The 20398-nt window shown below is 42.4% G+C and overlaps 1 protein-coding gene across 2 annotated transcripts in view; it reads right to left on the bottom strand.

Moving 5' to 3' along the window:
- Window positions 1-10765, bottom strand: part of Rrn3 (RNA polymerase I transcription factor RRN3) — a 43270-nt gene extending 32505 nt beyond the window's left edge. For both annotated transcript variants that reach the window (XM_075942078.1, XM_075942079.1), the window contains exons 1-6: window positions 10636-10765; window positions 8932-9037; window positions 6650-6706; window positions 1211-1300; window positions 984-1113; window positions 453-512 (exon numbers count right to left, since the gene is read on the bottom strand). In XM_075942078.1, coding sequence (XP_075798193.1) covers window positions 453-512; window positions 984-1113; window positions 1211-1300; window positions 6650-6706; window positions 8932-9037; window positions 10636-10718 — 526 coding nt within the window. In that variant the 5' untranslated portion in view covers window positions 10719-10765. The remainder of the gene's footprint in view (window positions 1-452; window positions 513-983; window positions 1114-1210; window positions 1301-6649; window positions 6707-8931; window positions 9038-10635) is intronic.
- Window positions 10766-20398: the final 9633 nt, after the last annotated feature.

Here is a 20398-nt window from a genome sequence, read left to right as displayed (position 1 = left end):
CAATTCCCAGCAACCACATGGTGGCTCACAACCATCTGTAATGAGGTCTGGTGCCCTCTTCTGGCCTGCAATACACACAGACAGAACATTGTATATATAATAAATAAATATTTAAAAAAAAAAAAGAAAAAAAGAACGCATCTCCAATGGAGGGGGGGGGTGACTGCTCACTATGAATGTACCAAAAATAGTCTATAAACCTGGGTGTGGTGACAAACATCTTTAATCTCAGTGGTAGGTGGATCTCTCTGAGTTCAAGGCCAACCTAGTGAGTTCCAAGACAGCTGGGCTAAACAGTTAGACACTCCCTGTCTCAAAAAACCAACAAGATTCTATCAAAGGTTGTCACTTGTTGTCGTCTCCATGAGAATAAATAAGTACTGAGACGTGATTTAGAACACATTCTCAAAGATAAGACGATGCACACTGCTGACTCTTCTTTTTATACTTACTGTCATCTTCATCTTCAGAATCTGAAACATCTATGCCACCCTCCTTAATGATCACTCGGGCTTTGGAGAAAAAAGAAAATTTGTTATACTATTCTGTCACGGACAAACAAGGAACAGAAAATTTGAAAGGTGGAGGGGAGAGGGATGCTGGAAAGATGGCTCTGCCTGGGGACCTGATTCCCATTACCCATATGATGGGTCACAAATGCCTCTGAACTCTAGTTCAAAGGGATCTGATCCCCTCTTCCAGACTCTTTGGTCACTGTACACAAGGTTGCATACAAGCAGAAAACACACACACAAAAAAAAGTTACATTGGCATACATACGCTTTCTGCCTATGATACCCTGTGCCAAAACAGGGCTCTGCAAGCAAAGTAGCAGCCATCAGAAGTAGCACATGACCTTAGACCATAACTGTGAGCCAAATAAACTACTTTAGAATAAGAGAGGCAAGGGCAGAGAAAGCAAGTGAAAGGAAGGGGAGAGGAAGAAGAAAGTTCATTTTTACAAGCAAGTAACAACTACTTACGAGGTACAAAATGAGAAGCAATCATGCTGAGACACGGTCTAAGGAAGACTGTCTGTGCTGATACAAGATTACCAAGGAAAGCCAAATACTCCTCCACCACTGTCTGACTTCTCTTCAACCACGGCAATCTCTAGAGATGGAAAAGGAAGACAATGCAAAGGTGTAACAGCTATATACTGTTTTCAAAATATTAACTAAGCTTAGTCGGTGAATTAGCGTAAACTTACCAAGATGATGTTTATAAGTTGCTCAAAGTCTTTTGTCAAGTACATGACAGAGGAACGAAATTCCAGCAGCCAGTTAATTATTTGGTCATCCTTAAGTTAAAACAAACAAACAAAAAAAATCATAAACTGTCTAAAGTTACAGAAAAGTAATGGATATACTTTGTACCGATCATCTATCAATAGCATGTTTAAATTCAGGAAAACAAACATGTTCCTCTAAAATATGCCAGAGGGGCTAACCACGGTGTGTACTCCTATAATCTAAGCATGTGAGAAGCTGAAGTTTCAAGACCTGAGCTATATACTAAGTTCCAGACCAAACCTTGCTTATATACCTATTAAGCCAACGGGCTAAGTGCAGGACTCAATGCTTTCCTTCCATGTTGGAGACCCTGGACCTAACGCCCAGCACGTCTGCACAAGCTAGGCACCTTGAGTCTGACCATCAGAAGCCATGTAAATATGGAAGGCGAGTAGATGGTCCAGGGACTGAAGAGCTGGCTAAGCACTGGCCGCTCTTCTAGAGGACACAGAATCAATTCTCATCATCTACATAGTGGTTCACAAAACATCTTTAAAAAAAAAAAAAAAGACTGGGGTTGTGGCAGAGCCCTTAACCAGCATGCTTATATTCTAGTTTTCAAACCCCAACATTGAAAAATAAGAACTACATGAACAGTCAGGGACTGCGGATTCAGTGGTGAGCGCTGATTAGGAACAGATTACTTGTAGCACTCTGAAAAAGCAAACACAGCTGCTATCATCTTCATCTTTACTGTGCCAAGGACCTGCAGATGAGCTAAGGCTGCAGATAAATAGCTGAGTGCTGGTTTAGCAATGCACAAGGACCTGTGTTTAATCCCCAGCACCACAACAAAATCACAAAACTATCATATGATATAAAAAAAACTGGTTCTAAGGCTGGACAAAGGGTTTAGCAGTTAAGAGATAATATTGTTATTGCAGAGAATCCAAGTTTAACCTCCAGGTTCCCAGCTTCCACATATTTGGCTCTCAGCTGCCCCTAATTCTACCTCTAAAGGACCCTGACATCTTATGCATGCATACACAAATATGCAATTTTTTGGTTTTTTGCTTGTTTTGAGACTGGGTCTCTGTATGTAGCCCTGGGTGTCCAGGAACTCCCTATGTAGATTAGGCTGACCTCGAACTCATAAAAATCTGCCTGTATCTGCCTTTTCCTCCTTGTACTGGGACTAAAGATGTGTACCATCATGCCCAGTTAAATGCATTTTTTTTTTTTTTAGTTTTTTTGGAGACAGGGTTTCTTTGTAGCTTTGGAGCCTGTCCTGGCACTAGCTCTTGTAGACCAGGCGGCCTAGAACTCAGAGATCCGCCTGCCTCTGCCTCCCGAGAACTGGGATTAAAGGCGTGCACCACCACTGCCCGGCTAAATGCATTTTTTTATAGGATTTTTTAATATTTATTTCTTTATTTATTTTTATTTATTTATTTCTTTATTAATTATGTATACAGTGTTGTGTCTGTGTGCATGCCTGCAGGCCAGAAGAGGGCACCAGACCTCATTACAGATGGTTGTGAGCCACCATGTGGTTGCTGGGAATTGAACTCAGGACCTTTGGAAGAGCAGACAATGCTCTTAACCACTGAGCCATCTCTCCAGCCCCCTAAATGCATTTTTTAACGTTAAAAATAAAAAAGGATCTGCTGAGGGTTGGGTTCAAGCTGACTTCTAGCTACAACACTAAGTTACTAGAGTGAGAACCTGCTCACAGAAAGAAACACAAATAAATTGGCCCTTTGGACCAGAGAAAAAAGGTAAAGCTCAGGAAAGCTTGAAGACTTCAGGTGCTCTTTAAGGGTAACATTTCTTACAGGGAAAGGACACTGCAGAAAACTGAAAGTAAATCAATATGGCGCGCTATCTATCTATCTATCTATCTATCTATCTATCTATCTATATATATATATTATAGCAAGCCAAAAGAGAATTCTGGGAAGCAAAAAAGGGTCAGGTAGGGCACAGAGGCCATGTATGCTGGGTATATAATTAGAAACATCTTCTGGGTCTGGGAAATGGACCCAAGGAGGGAAACACCATGTGCTTAGAGAACCAGAAAAAGCTCAAAGCAGCTGACATTACACCAGGATCTGAGAGAGAGCAGTTTGCAGATTACAGTAGTAGCAATAAACAGATATAACATTTACATGGGGCTGGAAAGGTGGCTCAGTGGTTAAGAGCACTGGCTGCTCCTCCAGAGGTCCTGAGTTCAATTCCCAGCACCCACATGGTGGCTACAACCATCTATAATAGGATCTGATGCCCTCTCTGGCATGCAGAACACACATACAGAAAACATAAATAAATCTTTTTTTTTTAAAAAAAAAGATATGACATTGACTATGTACCAGACAGTGTTCTAAGGTTTTATCATATGTTAATTCATTTATTCCTTACAACCACCCCACAGAACAGGTACTACTGATCTCCATTTTACAGAGGAGGACACTAAAGTACAAGAGCAAGAACTCACTTGGGAGGGAAGCAATGTTGTCTGAGCCAATGTTCAAATAAAGTGTTAAGGAAGACCTCAAGCCACAAAGAAAAGACATCCAAAGACATACAGGTAGAATGTGGCAAACTTGGGGGATGTGTATCTCTTAAGACCAAACACAGTAAAGACTATTTATCACCAAATGTACTAGAGGTTAATCTCTATTCTTCTACAGGCATGAAGTTATTAAGTAGGAATAACATGCCTAGACATGTCCTATGGAGAGATGAGTCAGGCTTCACTGTTCAAAGTACATCTATAGGGAAGAGGACAGAGCACAGCAGGATCTAAAGAATACAGAGTTACTAGAGGAATTCATATTTATGAACACCAACAAAATCGCACATGAAAGGTTTTGTTTGTTTGTTTTGCCCCAACATGGATGAATAGATACAGAAGGTTAGAAGGTCCAGAAAGACTACAAGGTCCCTTACTCAAGAACTATGTAAGCAATAAAGCCAGTTTAGCATACAGAAGGCTACAGAAAAGTGGGCTTGGGGAAGAGATCAGTCTGACTTCATCACGGTGGAGAACATTAACAATTCTGGAAGATGCAATGAACAGGTGTTAGGAGGCAAGTCTGGGGTCCACAGGAGCAACAGGAGCTATAACACATGCATTAAGGAATTACGAAGACACATGTAGACTGCAAAGCCTATAGCAATCACACACTAAAACTCTACTGAATAAAAGAAAAGAACCAAATTTTAAAAATTTCAGAGCTTTAAAAATAATTTTTTTAATTAAGGGATGGAGAAGAAGCTCAGTGGTTAAGAATATTTATTGCAGCCGAGCGGTGGTGGTGCACACCTTTAATCCCAGCACTAGGGAGACAGAGGCAGGTAGATCTGTGAGTTTGAGGCCAACCTAATCTATGAACAGCGAGTTCCAGGACAGGCTCCAAAGATACAGAGAAACTCTGTCTTGAAAAACAAAACAAAACAAAAAGAATGAAAAAGAAAAAGAATATTTATTGCTCTTCCAAAGGGCCTGGATTCAGTTCCCAGCATCTACATGGCTGCTCACAACTTCTGGTCTCCCTCTGCACCAGGCATGCACATACAGAGTAAACACACACACGTGCAAGCAAAACACTCATATACATAAAACAAAATAAATCCTTAAAAACTCCACTCAGTTCAAAGTTAAGAACACATCAGAAGTGGTAGTGGAACACACCTTTAATCCCCACACTTGGGAGGCAGAGGCAGGAGAATCTGTGAGTTCAAGGCTAGTCTGGTCTACAGAGAAAGTTCCAGGACAGCCAAGGTTACAGAGAAATTCTGTCCCAAAATAAATAAATAAATAGGTAAACTATTAAAAGGTAATATATAAAACAAAGAACACACCAACAATGTGACAAGAAGTGATGAGAAGACAGAAAGATCACAGAAAATGAAGGCGATTTTAAGTGGGTGGGCAACAGTGTCTATTGCTGAACTGGTGTGAGGCTGTCAAATGCCACTAAAATGAGACTATGAGAAATTACTGGGGAAGCCAGGCATGGTGGCATACACTTTTAATTCCAGCATTTAGTATGCAGAGGCAGAAGGATCTCTCTCGTTTGAGGCCTGGTCTACATAGAAAGTTCCAGAACTACCAGGGTATGTAGAGAGACCCTGTCTCTGCAGGGAAAAAAAAAAAGCATAACAAAAACTTACTAGGGATAAAAACATGATCACTGATAACTTTTATCAAGTCACTAGAGTAGTGATATGTTGACTTAAACATAAATAAGGCAGAAGGAATGGGGGTGTGCTCGTAAAGCGGAACATTCCAAATGACAAGCCCTTATTTCATGTTGGAGACTGTCCTAAGGAATCCTGGATATCAACTCACTAAGTCTTCATGGTTCTCCCCTCGCTCCTTCTTTTTTTAAGAATTATTTTTTATTTTATAATTATGAGTGTTTTGCCAGCATGTATGCATATGCATTATGTGCATGCAAGAGAGACTGCAGAGTCCAGAAGGTACCATATCCCCTGAAATAGTTAAAGACGGTTGTTGGCTGCCATGTAGATGCTGAGAACAGAACCAGAGTGCTCTGGAAGACCAAGTGCACTGGGTGACAGTGGTACACACCTTTAATTCCAGCACTCGGGAGGCAGATAGATATCTGTGTGAGTCCAGCCTGGTCTACAAGAGCTAGTTCTCCAAAAAAAAGAGAGAAAGAGAAAAAAAAGAACACTAAGTGCTCTTAACTACTAGCTATCTCTGTAGTCTGCCCTTTAAGTAACCAAGTGTGGGGAGAGGGCAGGAAGTCCAGTCATCCAACCACTAGATGCCAGAAGTATCCCCTTCCTCCTACTGCTGACAACTAAGTGTTCCCAGCCATCATCAAATGTCTGCTAGAGGGGAAGATTGCTCCTGGCTGAGAAACACTGAATTAAGTAAGATAGGATCACAGAAAGCAAGTCTTTTTTTTTTTTTTTGAAAATATTTATTTATCTATTATGTATACAATATTCTGTCTGTGTGTATGCCTTCAGGCCAGAAGAGGGCATTAGACCTCATTCCAGATGGTTGTGAGCCACCATGTGGTTGCCGGGAATTGAACTCAGGACCTTTGGAAGAACAGGCAATGCTCTTAACCACTGAGCCATCTCTCCAGCCCAGAAAGCAAGTCTTGAACGACAGACAAGGATCATCGGTAAAAATATTACAACCTGGGGTCAATCCTAGAGGCTCACATGGTAGAAAGACAGAGCCAACTCCCACAAATTGTCCCCTGGCCTTCACACTTGCTGTAGTATGCACACATGTGTAAAATACACAATTAAATATGATAAATAGCCAGGCTCCAGACAGGCTCCAAAGCCACAGAGAAACCCTGCCTCGAAAACCCAAACCAAACCAGACCAGACCAAAAAAAAAAAAAGATAAGAGAATGTTTTTAAATTACCTTTATATCAGGATCTGAGAGCTGGTTCTTCAACAACTCTAAGTCATTTGTTTCACCCTAAACGAAGAGAAGAAATTAAAGTACAATTACCATGGTTTCCTTTAAATATTAACAGAATTTTGTTTCATTTTTCAAGACAAGGTTTCTCTGTGCAACAGTCCTGGCTGTTCTGGAACTCACTCTGTAGATCAGGCTGGTCTAGAACTCACTGAGATCTGCCTGCCTTTGTCTCCCAAGTGCTGGGATTTAAGGCCAGCCAGAGTTTTTATTATTCCTTGATATCTCAGAGAACTACAAAAGGACCTGTAGAACATACATCGCTTACAATAATAAAGTCAGGATTATACAACTTTTAAGAATTCTTATTTAAGGCAGTCCTGGTCATTTTATATACTCAAAATCCCAAATATTCAGATAACAAGCCCAAGGCCACCCATCTGGGCAACCCCATCTCAATATAAAAAGTAAAAAAACGGGGCTGGAGAGATGGCTCAGAAGTTAAGAGCACTGACTGCTCTTCCAAAGATCCTGAGTTCAATTCCCAGCACCAACATTGTGGCTCACAAGCACCATTAATGAGATCTGGTGCCCTCTTCTGCCCTGCAGGGACACATACAGGCAAAACAGTGTATACATAATAAATACAAAAGGGCTGCAGCTAGAGCTCATGGGCTTATCCTAGGCTCAATCCCTAACACTGCAAACAAACAACTAAGGCAGCAAGAAACTTGCTGCATCAGAAGTCTACAACAACAGAAGAGTCAACAGTCACTCATATTCAACTAACCAGGGTATGGACACTTTACTACATCAGATACTAGTGAAAATTCTCTAAATAGGAGATAAGAAACATTGTGATGTGTCAGCAAGAATTAAGACAGCATCTATTCATATGTATGACTAGGAATTATAAGACAATCATTTATGTTATATCTTTAGTGATAAGATCTAGAGGAACCACTTAGACAACACAAAACCAAACATCTCTAGCTTATTCTTCTAAAGTGAAGCTTAGGTAACTCCTTAAGAGATAAAATGGTTTAGTAGAGCCAGGCATAGGGGTGCACAGTAAAAAGGGAGAGGCAGGAGGATCTCTGGGAGGTCAAGACCAGCTTAGTGTACAAAGCAGTTCCAGAACAGACAGAGCTATTCAGTAAGATCCTGTCTCAAAGGGATTAAAACTTTTAATGGGATTATGTAATTCCAGGCTTGAGGCAAGAAGACTGGAGCAAGGGCTGGAGAGATGGCTCAGTGGTTAAGAGCACTGACTGCTCTTCCAGAGGACCCGGGTTCAATTCCCAGCACCCACATGGCAGCTCACAACTGTCTGAAGATCAGTTCCAGGGGATCTGACACTTCACACCAATGCACATAAAATAAAGTTAAATAAACCATAAAAATATTAAAAAAAAAAAAAAAGACTGGAGCAAGACTATCACAAAAATAAGTAGGGGCTGGAGAGATGGTTCAGCAGTTAAGAGCACTGGCTGCTCTTCCAGAGGACCTGGGTTCAATTCCCAGCACCTACATGGCAGCTCACAACTGTCTATAGTTACTGTTCCAGGGGATCCGACACCCTCATAGAGACATACATGCAGGCAAACCATCAATGTACATAAAATACAAATAAATAATTTTAAAAATAAATAAGCCAGGTGGTGGTGGCACATGCCTTTAATCCCAGCACTCAAGAGGCAGAGGCAGGCGGATCTCTGTGAGTTCGAGACCAGCCTGGTCTACAAGAGCCAGTTCCAGGACAGGAACCAAAACCACAGAGAAACCCTGTCTCGAAAAACCAAAAAAAAAAAAAAAAAAAAAAAAGAAGAAGTAGCAAAGAAAATAATCTTATGGTTGGGGTCACTACAACATGAGAAACTATATTAAGGGATTGCAGTCTTAGGAAGGTTGAGAACCACTGTTTTAGACAGAGGCTGTGTAGCCCTGGCTGGCCTCAAATTCACAGATATCCACCTGCCTCTGCCTCCAAGTGTTCACCAAACCCAGAGTAAAATTTATATTTAGGCAATTAAAAGAGCTCAACTAGGGGAAGTGTTTTCCTGGAGTGGACAAGGTCCCAGATCTAATTCCCACCACTGAGAAACCTAAACAAAGACACACACATAAATGTTCACGTTCATGTTACTATGTTTACTGTGTTTGTGGTTGTTTCTGGAAGGTGGGAGGCACTGAGCAGGAACCCAAGGCCTTAATAACCTGCTCTGCAGTGTAACGCATACTGTGTTCTGTCTGACAAAAATCAACCCCAGAGTATTTACTCATACCTTTTTGTATTTCAGTAAGACTTCTGTCACAGTTCCACCAAACCGAACAGTTTTTCTTGGGGGAGAATTGAAGAAATCACTCTCTAATGCAAGCATATCCGAAAGCCTGAAGAACCAGAAGTACCAGGTATTAAATGCATAACACAGAATAACAGCGAGCATGACTGAACCAACGTCATTTTTATCTTTTTTTTTTCTTTTTTTTTTTTTAAATAAACTGTGCCCAGTAGGGCCATGTGTTTTGCGTGATTTACCCTTGAGTGAAGGAGAGCTGTCAGTGCTGACACAGGACAGAAAGCTGGTGCTACTTTTCCGTGGGAGATACACTCCTCTGATAGGCCTGTGGAGAATAGGGTGTTCAGGACAACTTTTCTCTGCTCTCAGCTTGATTTTTGTTTTGTTTTGTTTGTTTTTTAATTAATTTATTTATTTATTATGTATACAATATTCTGTCTGTGTGTATGTCTGCAGGCCAGAAGAGGGCACCAGACCTCATTCCAGATGGTTGTGAGCCACCATGTGGTTGCCGGGAATTGAACTCAGGACCTTTGGAAGAGCAGGCAATGCTCTTAACCACTGAGCCATCTCTCCAGCCCCCCAACGTCATTTTTAAATGCTATCCATGTTCCCAATCTTATCCCCACCTTTCATTCTTCACTCAGCAACTGTCTTTTCATGGGACTTAGAATAACAATCCAAACTCAAACTCCTAAAGGGAAAATACTACATGCTCGAAAAACCAGCACTTGGGAGACTGAGGCAGAATCCAGAAGTTCAGGGACAACCTAGGCCTAGTGAGATTTTAATCTCAAAATTTATTTTTTATTTTTTTTTTAAGAGAAAGGGAAGGAAAAAAAATGAAAGACTCCAAATTCCTGCATTAATCCTATAAGATCCCATTTAACAGGGAGGGCCCTTGTCTAACTCTGATCTCGAGGTAGAAGCATTTGTTAGAAAGAATCACGGTGTCCTTTCTTCTTCAAACTTGTCAAGCTGGTTCCCATTTCACTTGCTACTCTTTAGAAACACTCTTCCCACATACATACAAGGTTGAAGCGCAAATATCAGAGTTCTCCACCAGAACTGCTGCATTATTTAGTTCTCCACAGCTCTAACTGATCTTGTTCATTTACTGCTGTCCCTGACCAGCTGTTGAGCCCGAGAACGTTCGTCTCTGGATGAGTTATTGTCCCCAGTGTCCACACTTCACAAGTAATTGTCATTATGCTAAGTGCTTTACAACGTTTCCTTCACTTACAAAGTCATATAAAACCTAAAAATGTTGCTTAGATAAGGACAACTGGGTCTGCTGCTCACTTCTGCAGAAACAAACTTCAAAGTTTAGAATTCAGTTTGTCACCACTGACAGCATTCTCCCAGAAATCCCAAGTCCAGGGAATGCAGTCCACATCTACGCTAAGGGAGGGAAGAAGAAAACGCAGACGACGGGCCTAGAGTCCCACAAGGGCGTCCCAGGAGTTCAAGCGGAAGACAATGGAACAGATAAGGCTGACTAACGGCGCCTTCGCCCTCACGGAGGGAACGCGAGGCTGCTGCGCACCAGGGCCGAGCCCGCCGGCCCGGCGCTCTCAGGCCTCGGGACCCTCCCACCCCTCGCCCCCACCCCCTCAGTCCTCAGGACGCCCCGAGCGCTCACAGCGGGCTCGAGCCGGGACACGCAGGGGGAGGCCGCCCGGATCTTACCCAGTCCGCGACGCGCCCAGCGTGCCAGAGGCCGCAGCCGCCACATCTCCCGGCAAACTCGTGTGAAGCAGCGGGGCCGCCATCGGGCCAAAGCAGCGCAAGCGCAGCGCCTGCCGCCGGAAGTCACGGCCGCCGGCCCACCCCGGAAGTCGCCTTGGAGAGGCAGCCTCCAGCCAATCGGGACCCACGTGACGGGAGCGTGGAACTCGCCTTGGAAGGCCCCGCCGGCCCTAGCCTTTGGGAAGCGTGCCTAATAGACTGGGGCAGCTACGAGCCAGTCAGTGGCTGCGTTCCTCAAAGCCTTCCTCCAGAAGAATCCTGCCATGCTGGCGAGCACCTGAAACCTCGGCCTCTAAAGGTGGAAGGAGAAGGATCAGGAGTTCAAGACTAGACGGTAAAGTGCTAGGACCCGGGTTAGTAAAAAGCCCGGCGTCATGTTAGTCATGCCAGCACTGGAGAGATGGAGACAGAAGCATCTTTGGGACCCGCTGACCGACCGGCCAGACTAGCCTTCCAGGCAAACACGCAAGCAAGCACCCGCATGCACACAACACTTAAATCGAATCGAGGAAATCAAGTCTTTACAGAGGAAAGATTTGACTGAACAAAATACATGATCTGTACGCCATTTTAAACACACGATAATCTTATTCTCTAAGAAACACATGACATGCGGAAGCCTGGAGGCAGTGGTGAAAAAACAGGAGAGGGCTGGAGGGTTGTCTCCATGGCTAAGAGGACCCAAGTTTGAGAGTTTATCGTAGTGAATGAAGGCTTTTAATCCCAGCAGAGGCAGGCAGATCTCTTGAGTTTGTGGATAGCTTGGTCTACAGAGCGAGTTCTAGGACAGCCAGGACTACACAGAGAAACCCTGTCTCAAAAACAAAAAAAAAAAAAAAAAGGACCCAGATCTATTCCCAGCACCCAGGTAATGGCTCACAACTGTCTGTAACTCCAATCCCCAGTCCCAGGGGATCTTATACATAGTGCCCAGACATATATGCATGCAAAACACCCAAACACATAAGTTTAAAAACAGTTCTCTTTTAATTTATTTATTATGTATTGAGTGTTCTACCTGCAGGTCAGCAGAAAGCACCAGATCTTATTGTGGATGGTTGTGAGCCACCATGTGGGTTCTAGAAATTGAACTCGGGAACTCTGGAAGAGTAGCCAGTGCTTTTAACCGCTGAATCATCTCTCCAGCCCCTTAGAAACAGTTTTAAAGAGCTATTTGATCTCAAGCATACTTTTTGTTTCTCAAGATGTTGATAGAATCCAGACCATTGTTCATACTAGGTGGGTGCTCTACTATTGAGCTCCACTTGTAAATTTGTAAAAGAAACTAATGTCACCCAGACCAAAAAGAAGCAACTACATGGCAGCTCACAGCTGTCTGTAACTCCAGTTTTAGGGGATCTGACACCTTCACACCAATGCACATGAAATAAACCATTTTTAAAAAATTAAGACAAGATTATCTTCAGCATCATGTTAACTAAAAAGCACAGCTCTGGTTTGCAGCATCGTAAATCCAAGTTCTGTCATCCTTGAACCGATTTTGAATCTGATACTGTTTTAAAGTTTCTTAGGAATGTTGAGCAGAAAGCACCCATCTCCAGAGCAGGGGAAATAATTGCACATTAGCACAATCAATGCTTTAGGATAGCTGTTTTTGCAGAAACCTACTCCCCTCTATCACAAAGAAAAGCAAAATGAGATAAACAGAATACATGTGTATGACACATGAAGAACATAAACTCTCAAGTAACTGCCGATTCAACCATAATGCCATTAATTTTGAGCTGAACATATATTTAAAAAAAAAAGCACCTATGACTATGCCACCTAACTCAAGAAGCAGAACCCCAAGCAGCACTGGTGAGTCACAGGGTTCCTCGAGCCACTTGAATGGCCAGGTCTCTCCCCCAAGGACCTCTAACTGTTCTAACTGCTTAACCCTGCCCCCATCAGTAGAGTAAAAGCCCAGTTTCTGGACATGAAATCTCAGCAATCTCCACCCTGAAAAGTTCCACCCCTTCCCAAGAAGCTGTATAAGCCCTGTATCCTGTTCAGTTTGCTGCAGTTTTTTGCCCCAGCAGAGGCAGCTCCCTCCTGGATTTTCCCCTCCCAATCTCTTGTGTGAGGTTTGTTGTGGGGTGGGACTTTGTGGTATTCTTTGACTCCCAAGATACCTTCCCATCTGAGCTCTAATGCTTACAACTTTATTTTTGTCTTCCTCCAAAATTTTTCTTGATTTTTTTTTAACAATCCAAACAGACACAGTTTTATTTAAAAGGAGCTCTGGTAAAGTTTTATTAAAGGAAAACTTTTTACTTTTCACCAGTCTGTTCTGGCATGCTTCTAATAATGTCAGAATCACCTGGGTCAATGATGGCCAGTGTGCATACTCTGTAGTATTTTCCACACGCTGTGCCCAACTCAATGTTATTGCCACTGTAGTGATGGACACCAGTTTTAGCCAACATGGCATAGTATTCTATTTCAGATTTCCTCAAGGCGGGGCAGTTGTTGGCGAGGATCACCAATTTCGCTTTGCCCTGTCTGATCATCTTCAGAGTTTAAATATTTTTTTTTAGATTCATTTATTATGTATACAACATTCTGCCTGCATGTATGCCCACACACCAGAAGAGGGCGCCAGATCTCATTTCAGATGGTTGTGAGCCACCATATGGTTGCTGGGAATTGAACTCAGGACTTCTGGAAGAGCAGCAGCCTGTGCTCTTAACCACTGAGCCATCTCTCCAGCCCTTTTCTTGGTTTTTAAAAGTCATTTTAAAGTATGGTTTGTTTTATTTTGAGTACTGGGAATTGAACTCAAGGTCTTGCACATGCAAGGCCAGCTCTTTAACCACTAAGCTACATCCTCAGCTCTTCCATTCTCTTTATGTAAATAGCATTTTTTTTCCCTCAACAGTGTGCTTTGGGGAAAAGGTTTGAGACAGTGTCAATATATAGCCTCAAATTCGGGATCCTCCCAAGTAATCCTGAGTGTTCACAGTAGATACATAGTTCGCTCATCTGTCTGAGATGATGGCAAGTGGAGTCTTCTGGCTTCAGGCTCCTGCTGTAGACAAGGCTGACTCTGAACTCCTGATCCCTCTGCCTCCACCCCAAGTACTGGAATTACAGGTGCACGCCACCATGCCCCACTGGAGTTAGATTTGATTTGATTTGATTTTTGGTCCTGAGGTTTGAGGCAAGAACATTGAGCAAGCACACACTCTGCCACTAAGATACACCCCAGTCGACAGTGTAATTTTTTTTACATGGTTTTGAATTTTGTATGCTTCATTACATAGCTACTCTTTCAACATTATATTTCTACACTCCATATCATATAATATAAAATTGTAGTTTTCTCTGCAATATTGTATTCCATTATCTGAATGCATTAAAAAATGTTCCAGGGAGACATGTCTCTGTAGTTAATAGTATTGGCTGCTCTTGCAGAGGATGCAGGTTCAGTTCCCAGCACCCACCTGCTAAGGCAGAAAGACATAGGAGTCCATTGCCAACCCATGCCACATACTGAGTGCCAGGGTAGCCTGGGCTACAGTGTGAAACCCTGTCTCACATAACCAAACCAAGGTAAACCAACAAAAACCCTAGGCTACTAAACCATGTTGAATACATATTTAACTTGGTGGTAGTGGCACACACCTTTAATCCCAGGACTCAGGAGGTAGAAGTAAGTGGATCTCTGTGAGTTCAAGGCTAGCCTGGTCTAGGACAGCCAAAGCTACATAAAGAAACCCTGACTCCAAAAAACAAAACAAAACCCCAAAGAAACAACAGCAATAGCAAACAGCATGTTTATGCTTCCCTACCATGCACAAGCCTTGCATTTGATCCCCAACACTGCAAACAAGAACCATGCAAAACCACAAAGGGCCAGTGAGATGACTCAGCAGGCAAAGGCACTTTTGTTGCCGCACTGGCGAACCTGGGTTCAATCCCTGGGACCCACATGGTAGGAGAGAACCAACTCCTGAAAGTAGTCTTCTGACCTCTATACATGTGGCATGGTTTATGTGCAGGTATACCACTTTAAAATGTGTAATGGAATAAGTCATTGTTGGAGTTCACTGGTCATGTCCCTTTGCTGGGGAGTCACCATGTTTCATTAGCTACCAGGTTTCCTGCTGTGAAAAAGAACTTCCTTTATGCAAGCTTATTGGACAGAATCTCACTCTAGCCCAGCCTGGCCTCAGACTCAGCAATTCTCTTGCTCCAACTTTTCTGGGTGCTGGGATTTTAGCATAGGTTATAGAATAAACCATCATACCTGGCTCTTTTATTCAGTTTTGTTTTCACATGGGTATCAACATCATTTGTCATCAGTCCTAATCAAGGAAATTAAAAGTCTCTTTTCAGCCACATGTGTTAGTAAGGTACCTGTGAGGGCACAGCCTCCATTTTACATCTTATCTATTACAATTGTTAATCGTTGCTCTGCACTCCTTCAGAGTGAAGTTTTCTTTACTTCATACACCCAGAAGACACATTAAACTTGTTTTTCAAAAGAGCTGTCTTTCTCAAAGGTGAATTTTACAACCGTCCCTGGTAGCTTCTGGTAGCTAAATCTCTTGGCTCACAAGTAGCAGAAACCAATGCCAACATTGACAAGCAGAGGATTGTTCTAAAGATACAAGTATATTATAAAGCACAAATACACATGCACAAAGGCACACACACACCCAAAAACAAGACGACGACGACAACAAATAACTCGGGGATGGAGAGATGGCTCAGCTGCTCAGAGTCCTCCTTAGGGTTAAGATTAGGGTGTGGGCCGGGCGGTGGTGGCGCATGCCTTTAATCCCAGCACTCGGGAGGCAGAGACAGGCGGATCTCTGTGAGTTCGAGACCAGCCTGGTCTACAGAGCTAGTTCCAGGACAGGCTCCAAAGCTGCAAAGAAACCCTGTCTCAAAAAACCAAAAAAAAAAAAAAAAAAAAAAAGATTAGGGTGTGAGCCACTTCCAGAATGATCTGATACCCTTTTTTGGCCACAACTGGTACTATACTCATGTAGTACACAAACATACATTTAGGCAAAACACCTAAACACATAAAATGAAAATAAAACAAGTCTTCAAGTTGGAGAGATGGCAGAGCAGTTAAGAGCACATATGGTAGGCCTAGAGAGTTGGCTCAGTGGTTAAGAGTACAAGCTCTTCTTGCAAAAAAACCCAAGTTCAATTGCCAGCACCCACATGAAGGTTCAGCACTTTTCCTCAGGCAGCAAGCATGTATGTGGTACAGAGACATATGTGCAGGTAAATGACTCATACACACAAAAATATTTTTTTAAAAAAAAGGAAATAAAGAAGCAAAAGAGCACATATAGGTCTTGCAGGAAGTTCAGTTTCAGTTCCCAGCACCCACATCAGGTGGCTCACAACCACCTGTAACTCAAGCTCAAGGACATACAAATGCCCCAGGACTCCACAGGCACAACACTCATGTGCACATACCCTCTCATACACACAAACACATAATTTAAAATGTCTTTTTAGGGCTGGAGAGATGGCTCAGCGGTTAAGAGCATTGCCTGCTATTCCAAAGGTCCTGAGTTCAATTCCCAGCAACCACATGGTGGCTCAAAACCATCTGCTCACAACCATCTGTCTGGTGCCCTCTTCTGGTCTGCAGGCATATATTGTATACATAATAGATAAATAAATATTTAAAATAAAAAAACAAAGAAAAATAAAATGTCTTTTTAAAAGCCTGGGACGGGGCTGAAGAGATGACTCAGAGGTTAAGAGTACTGGCTGCTCTTCCAGAGGTTCTGAGTTTAATTCCCAGCAATCACATATATAATAAAATCTAGGGCCCTCTTCTGGCCTGCAGGCAGAACACTATATACATAATAAATTCAAAACAAACCTGGTGCTTGAGAAATGGCTCAGCAGTTAAGAGCTCTGGCTGCTCTTTCCATGAGACCCTGGTTCAATTCCCAGCACCCACATGGCAGCAGATAATCCACTGTAACTCCAGATACCAGGATCTGATGTCCTCTTCTGACTTCTAAAGGCAGGAGGCATATAAGTGGTGGACAGACATAAATATAAGTAAATACATATACACATAACAAAACACATTACCCTCAGGAACTGGAGAGATGGCTCATACCCTCCTGCAATCCAGTTAATACTGGCTGGAGAGTTTGGTATGATCCTGCAGGTGTGTAGCCCAGCTACTTAGAGGACTATAGTAGATGAATCATTTAAACATATGTCTGTAATCCATCATTTCACAAATTGAACTAAAAAGACAATTATCAAATTTATTATTTTTGATGTACTTATTGTATGTATATAAGAAGACAACTTATGCAAGTTCCAGGTATAGAATTCAGGTGAGCAGAGAGGCCATGCTCCCCTCTCCCAGGCAGACACGATGAAGCAAGCTGCCAGGTCAGACATGCTGAATCTTTCCCGGTAAGACCGGTGCTACACAGTTTATTAGAGATGGGTTGATCGGGATATCAGAATTAGCCAGTAAAGGCTAGAGCTAATGGGCCAAGCAGTGTTTAAAAGAATACAGTTTGTGTGTTGTTATTTCGGGTAAAGCTAGCCGGTGGCGGGAGCTGGGTGGTGGAACACAGCCCGCAGCTCCTACAAGAGAATGGCACCCAGTCGTGTGGACAACTGAATCCACAGAAAGCCTGAGAAATCTTGGGAAAGAATAGAGTAAAGCATGTTTTCTTGGTAGCAGCAATTTCTCGGGTCTACTCTGCTTGCTAGAGGCAAGGAAGTGCTCTCATCTAAGAGAGGCTTCCTGACTCAGCTTTCACTGCAAAACCCTGCAGCTCATTAAGAGGTCCTGCCATGAAACACTTAAATGGTGTTGATAAAAGCTGACTGCATGCTTTTTGGTTTTCGGCTGTTGCAGGAAAAAAAGCTGCACCGTTTAAAAATGCCAGCTTTCTGGGCCATCCGGCCAGGGCAAACTCTGACTGTTTGAAGCAGGAGGGCCGACTACAGAGAGAGGACTTGAGTTGCAGCTCACTTGCTGGCAAGGATCTTGAAACGCCATAGAGCTGTGGCTATAAACATGGCTACAGTCTGTATCTCCGCCATGAGGCTGGAAAGCTAAGGAATGGACTGGATCTAGCTGGCAAAGCCACTGCTTTAATCCTATCCATATTGCTCAGTAATTTAAAGGCTCGTGTGGTCAGAAAAAGAGAGATTCAAAAACAAACAAAAAAAACTTTAAATAATTTATAGTGTGTTAAAAACATATGCAAGCTAAAAGTTCTTAAAAGTAAAAAAAGGAAGAAAGAGAGTAGTTGGGTGTGGTAGGACACACCTTTAATCCCAACACTTGGTAGGCAGAGGGAGATTGACCTCTGTGACTTCAAGGTGTGATAGCACACGCCTTTAATCCCAATGCCTGGGAGGCAGAGACAGGCGGATCTCTGAGAGTTCAAGGACAGCCTGGTCTATAGAGTTATTCCAAGTCAAAGATATACAGAGAACCTGTCTCAAAAAGCAAAAAGTTAAAAGTAAAAATAAACGAAATAGAGATTAAAACAAAGCTACACAAAGATGGAAAATACACAGAGAATCTTGATACTGTATGCTATTATGCTCTTTTTGAATTGTTTGAATGCTGAGGAAGGAGCAACAGATGCCAAAAGATATTTGTTTATAAATGGTGCTGAAATAATCCAACATAGACATTTTGAAAATGCCTTGACTTTGAAATTTGGATCTAGGGACATGATGCTTTGGAAAGGAGTTTCTTATTTTGTTTTCACAGAGGGCGAGAATCTGTGGATTGCTTCTATCCCAATATGGTATGATGGACCATGCCCTCCTGAAGAGTTGCTATGAACACCTTTAGAAAATTGCTTCGCTCAACTGCCAGCTGAGATGAAACTAGCACACAGGTTATATCATGAAAGACCTAATTAATGACGCCCCCATTCATCAGGAAGCAGTTTGGAGAGAAAAAACTGTGCCCACGTTCCCAAATATGGTTTATAAACGTTCTTTTACATTTAAAGGGGGATATGATATAGATATGAATAATTTACATTAGTATAGATTTTGCTTTATTGATAGAGATTTAAGGTCAATTTTGTTATATGTATATGTATTTCTGATCTTGATTAAGGTATTGTGATTGTGTAGTTCACTTGAAAATGTAATGTATATAGGTTGTTAATGGATAAGCAATAATAGTCAAGCTTGTAGTCATGTTAGTTAAGATTTTCTAGATGTACATAGATATATTTTAGATAGGTATTCTTCATATTTTTCAAAGATTATAGAATATGGCATTTTAAATGTTTTAATAACTTAGGAATTTTCATGACAATGAGACACCTGCTCCTGGCAGCACCAATCTACTTCAAGAGGAAGATGGGCATTGAAGAGGATCCTTATGGAGTTTGATAGCCATTTGGGCAAGAAACTGTTCTTGCCTGGACTATTGCATAAACTGGACACAGAGAACCCGCAGAGAGAGGACTACTGAACTTGCCTAAAGGTGAGATGATCTTTCGGGGTTCCTGATTCATGAAAGAGTCTGCGAGACATTCTGCAGGACACAGCCGATATTGACTGACTGCCTTTGAAATTTCCTGCTTCATGGAAATGTCTGCTGGAAACTATGGGACTGTAGGCTGAAGATGGATGCCCCAACGGTACAGAGGAACTTTGGGTGACTGTCTAGGCAGCAAGATGTCTCTGTGATTTCTAGAGTTTTGTAAGTTGCTTACTTCTCATTTACTTAGGTAATATTATATCCTTCTGGAGTCTTTGATGGAGTTAAAGAATATATACATAGTTATAGTTTTCCTTAGTTATGAAAAAAGATAAAATAGATGTAAATATTGTAATTTTTACTTGATAGCTATTTTGTTATATGTAATTTTGCTATGTTAAAGTTAAAGCCTTTCCTTTTTGTTTAAACAGAAAAAGGGGAAATGATGGAGGAAGGTCATTGGTTAAGTAATAAAAAAACTGCTTGGCCTCAGAGGTTAAAACATATGTGGGAGGAGTAAACAGAACAGAATGCTGGGAGGAAGAGGAAGTGAGCTCAGAGGCCATGCTCCCCTCTTCCAGGCAGACACGATGAAGCAAGCCGCCAGGTCAGACATGCTGAATCTTTCCCGGTAAGACCGGTGCTATACAGTTTATTAGAGATGGGTTGATCGGGATATCAGAATTAGCCAGTAAGGGCTAGAGCTAAAGGGCCAAGCAGTGTTGAAAAGAAAAAAAAAGAATTCAGGTGAGCAGGCTTGCCCTAAAGGCCCTCTATCTGATGAGCCCTCTCCCCTGTTTATGAGGCTCAGGTATTGGAACACTAGGTCTCCAGTCAACGGCACTCTTTAGGGGAGGAGGTTATGGGAGGCTCAGCCTTGCTAGAGGAACTATGTCACTGGGGGATGGCTTTGAGAACTCATAAAAACCCCCACTTTCAGTTTAATCTCTGCTCCATGTTTATGGCAGAATATGTGATCTCTCAGGTTCCTGCTTTGCTGCCTGCTGCCATGGTGTCATTATCATCATGGGCTCTAACCCTCTGGACCTGTAGCTAAGGTGAACTTTTTCTTCTATAAATTGCATTGGTCATGGTGTTTTATTACAGCAACAGAACAGTAACTAGGGCAAGGTCTCGGGTATCCCATGCTGGCCTCAACCTCACAGAGATCCGCCTGCCTCTGCCTCTCGAATGCTGACATTAAATGCATGCGCCACCACCGCCCGGCTTGGTAACTGA

This window comes from Microtus pennsylvanicus, chromosome 11 (genome assembly GCF_037038515.1).
Source record: "Microtus pennsylvanicus isolate mMicPen1 chromosome 11, mMicPen1.hap1, whole genome shotgun sequence".
NCBI lineage: Eukaryota > Metazoa > Chordata > Mammalia > Rodentia > Cricetidae > Microtus > Microtus pennsylvanicus.
The sequence above is the reverse complement of the archived record's forward strand: the minus strand, read 5'-3'. Positions and strand labels throughout refer to the sequence as shown.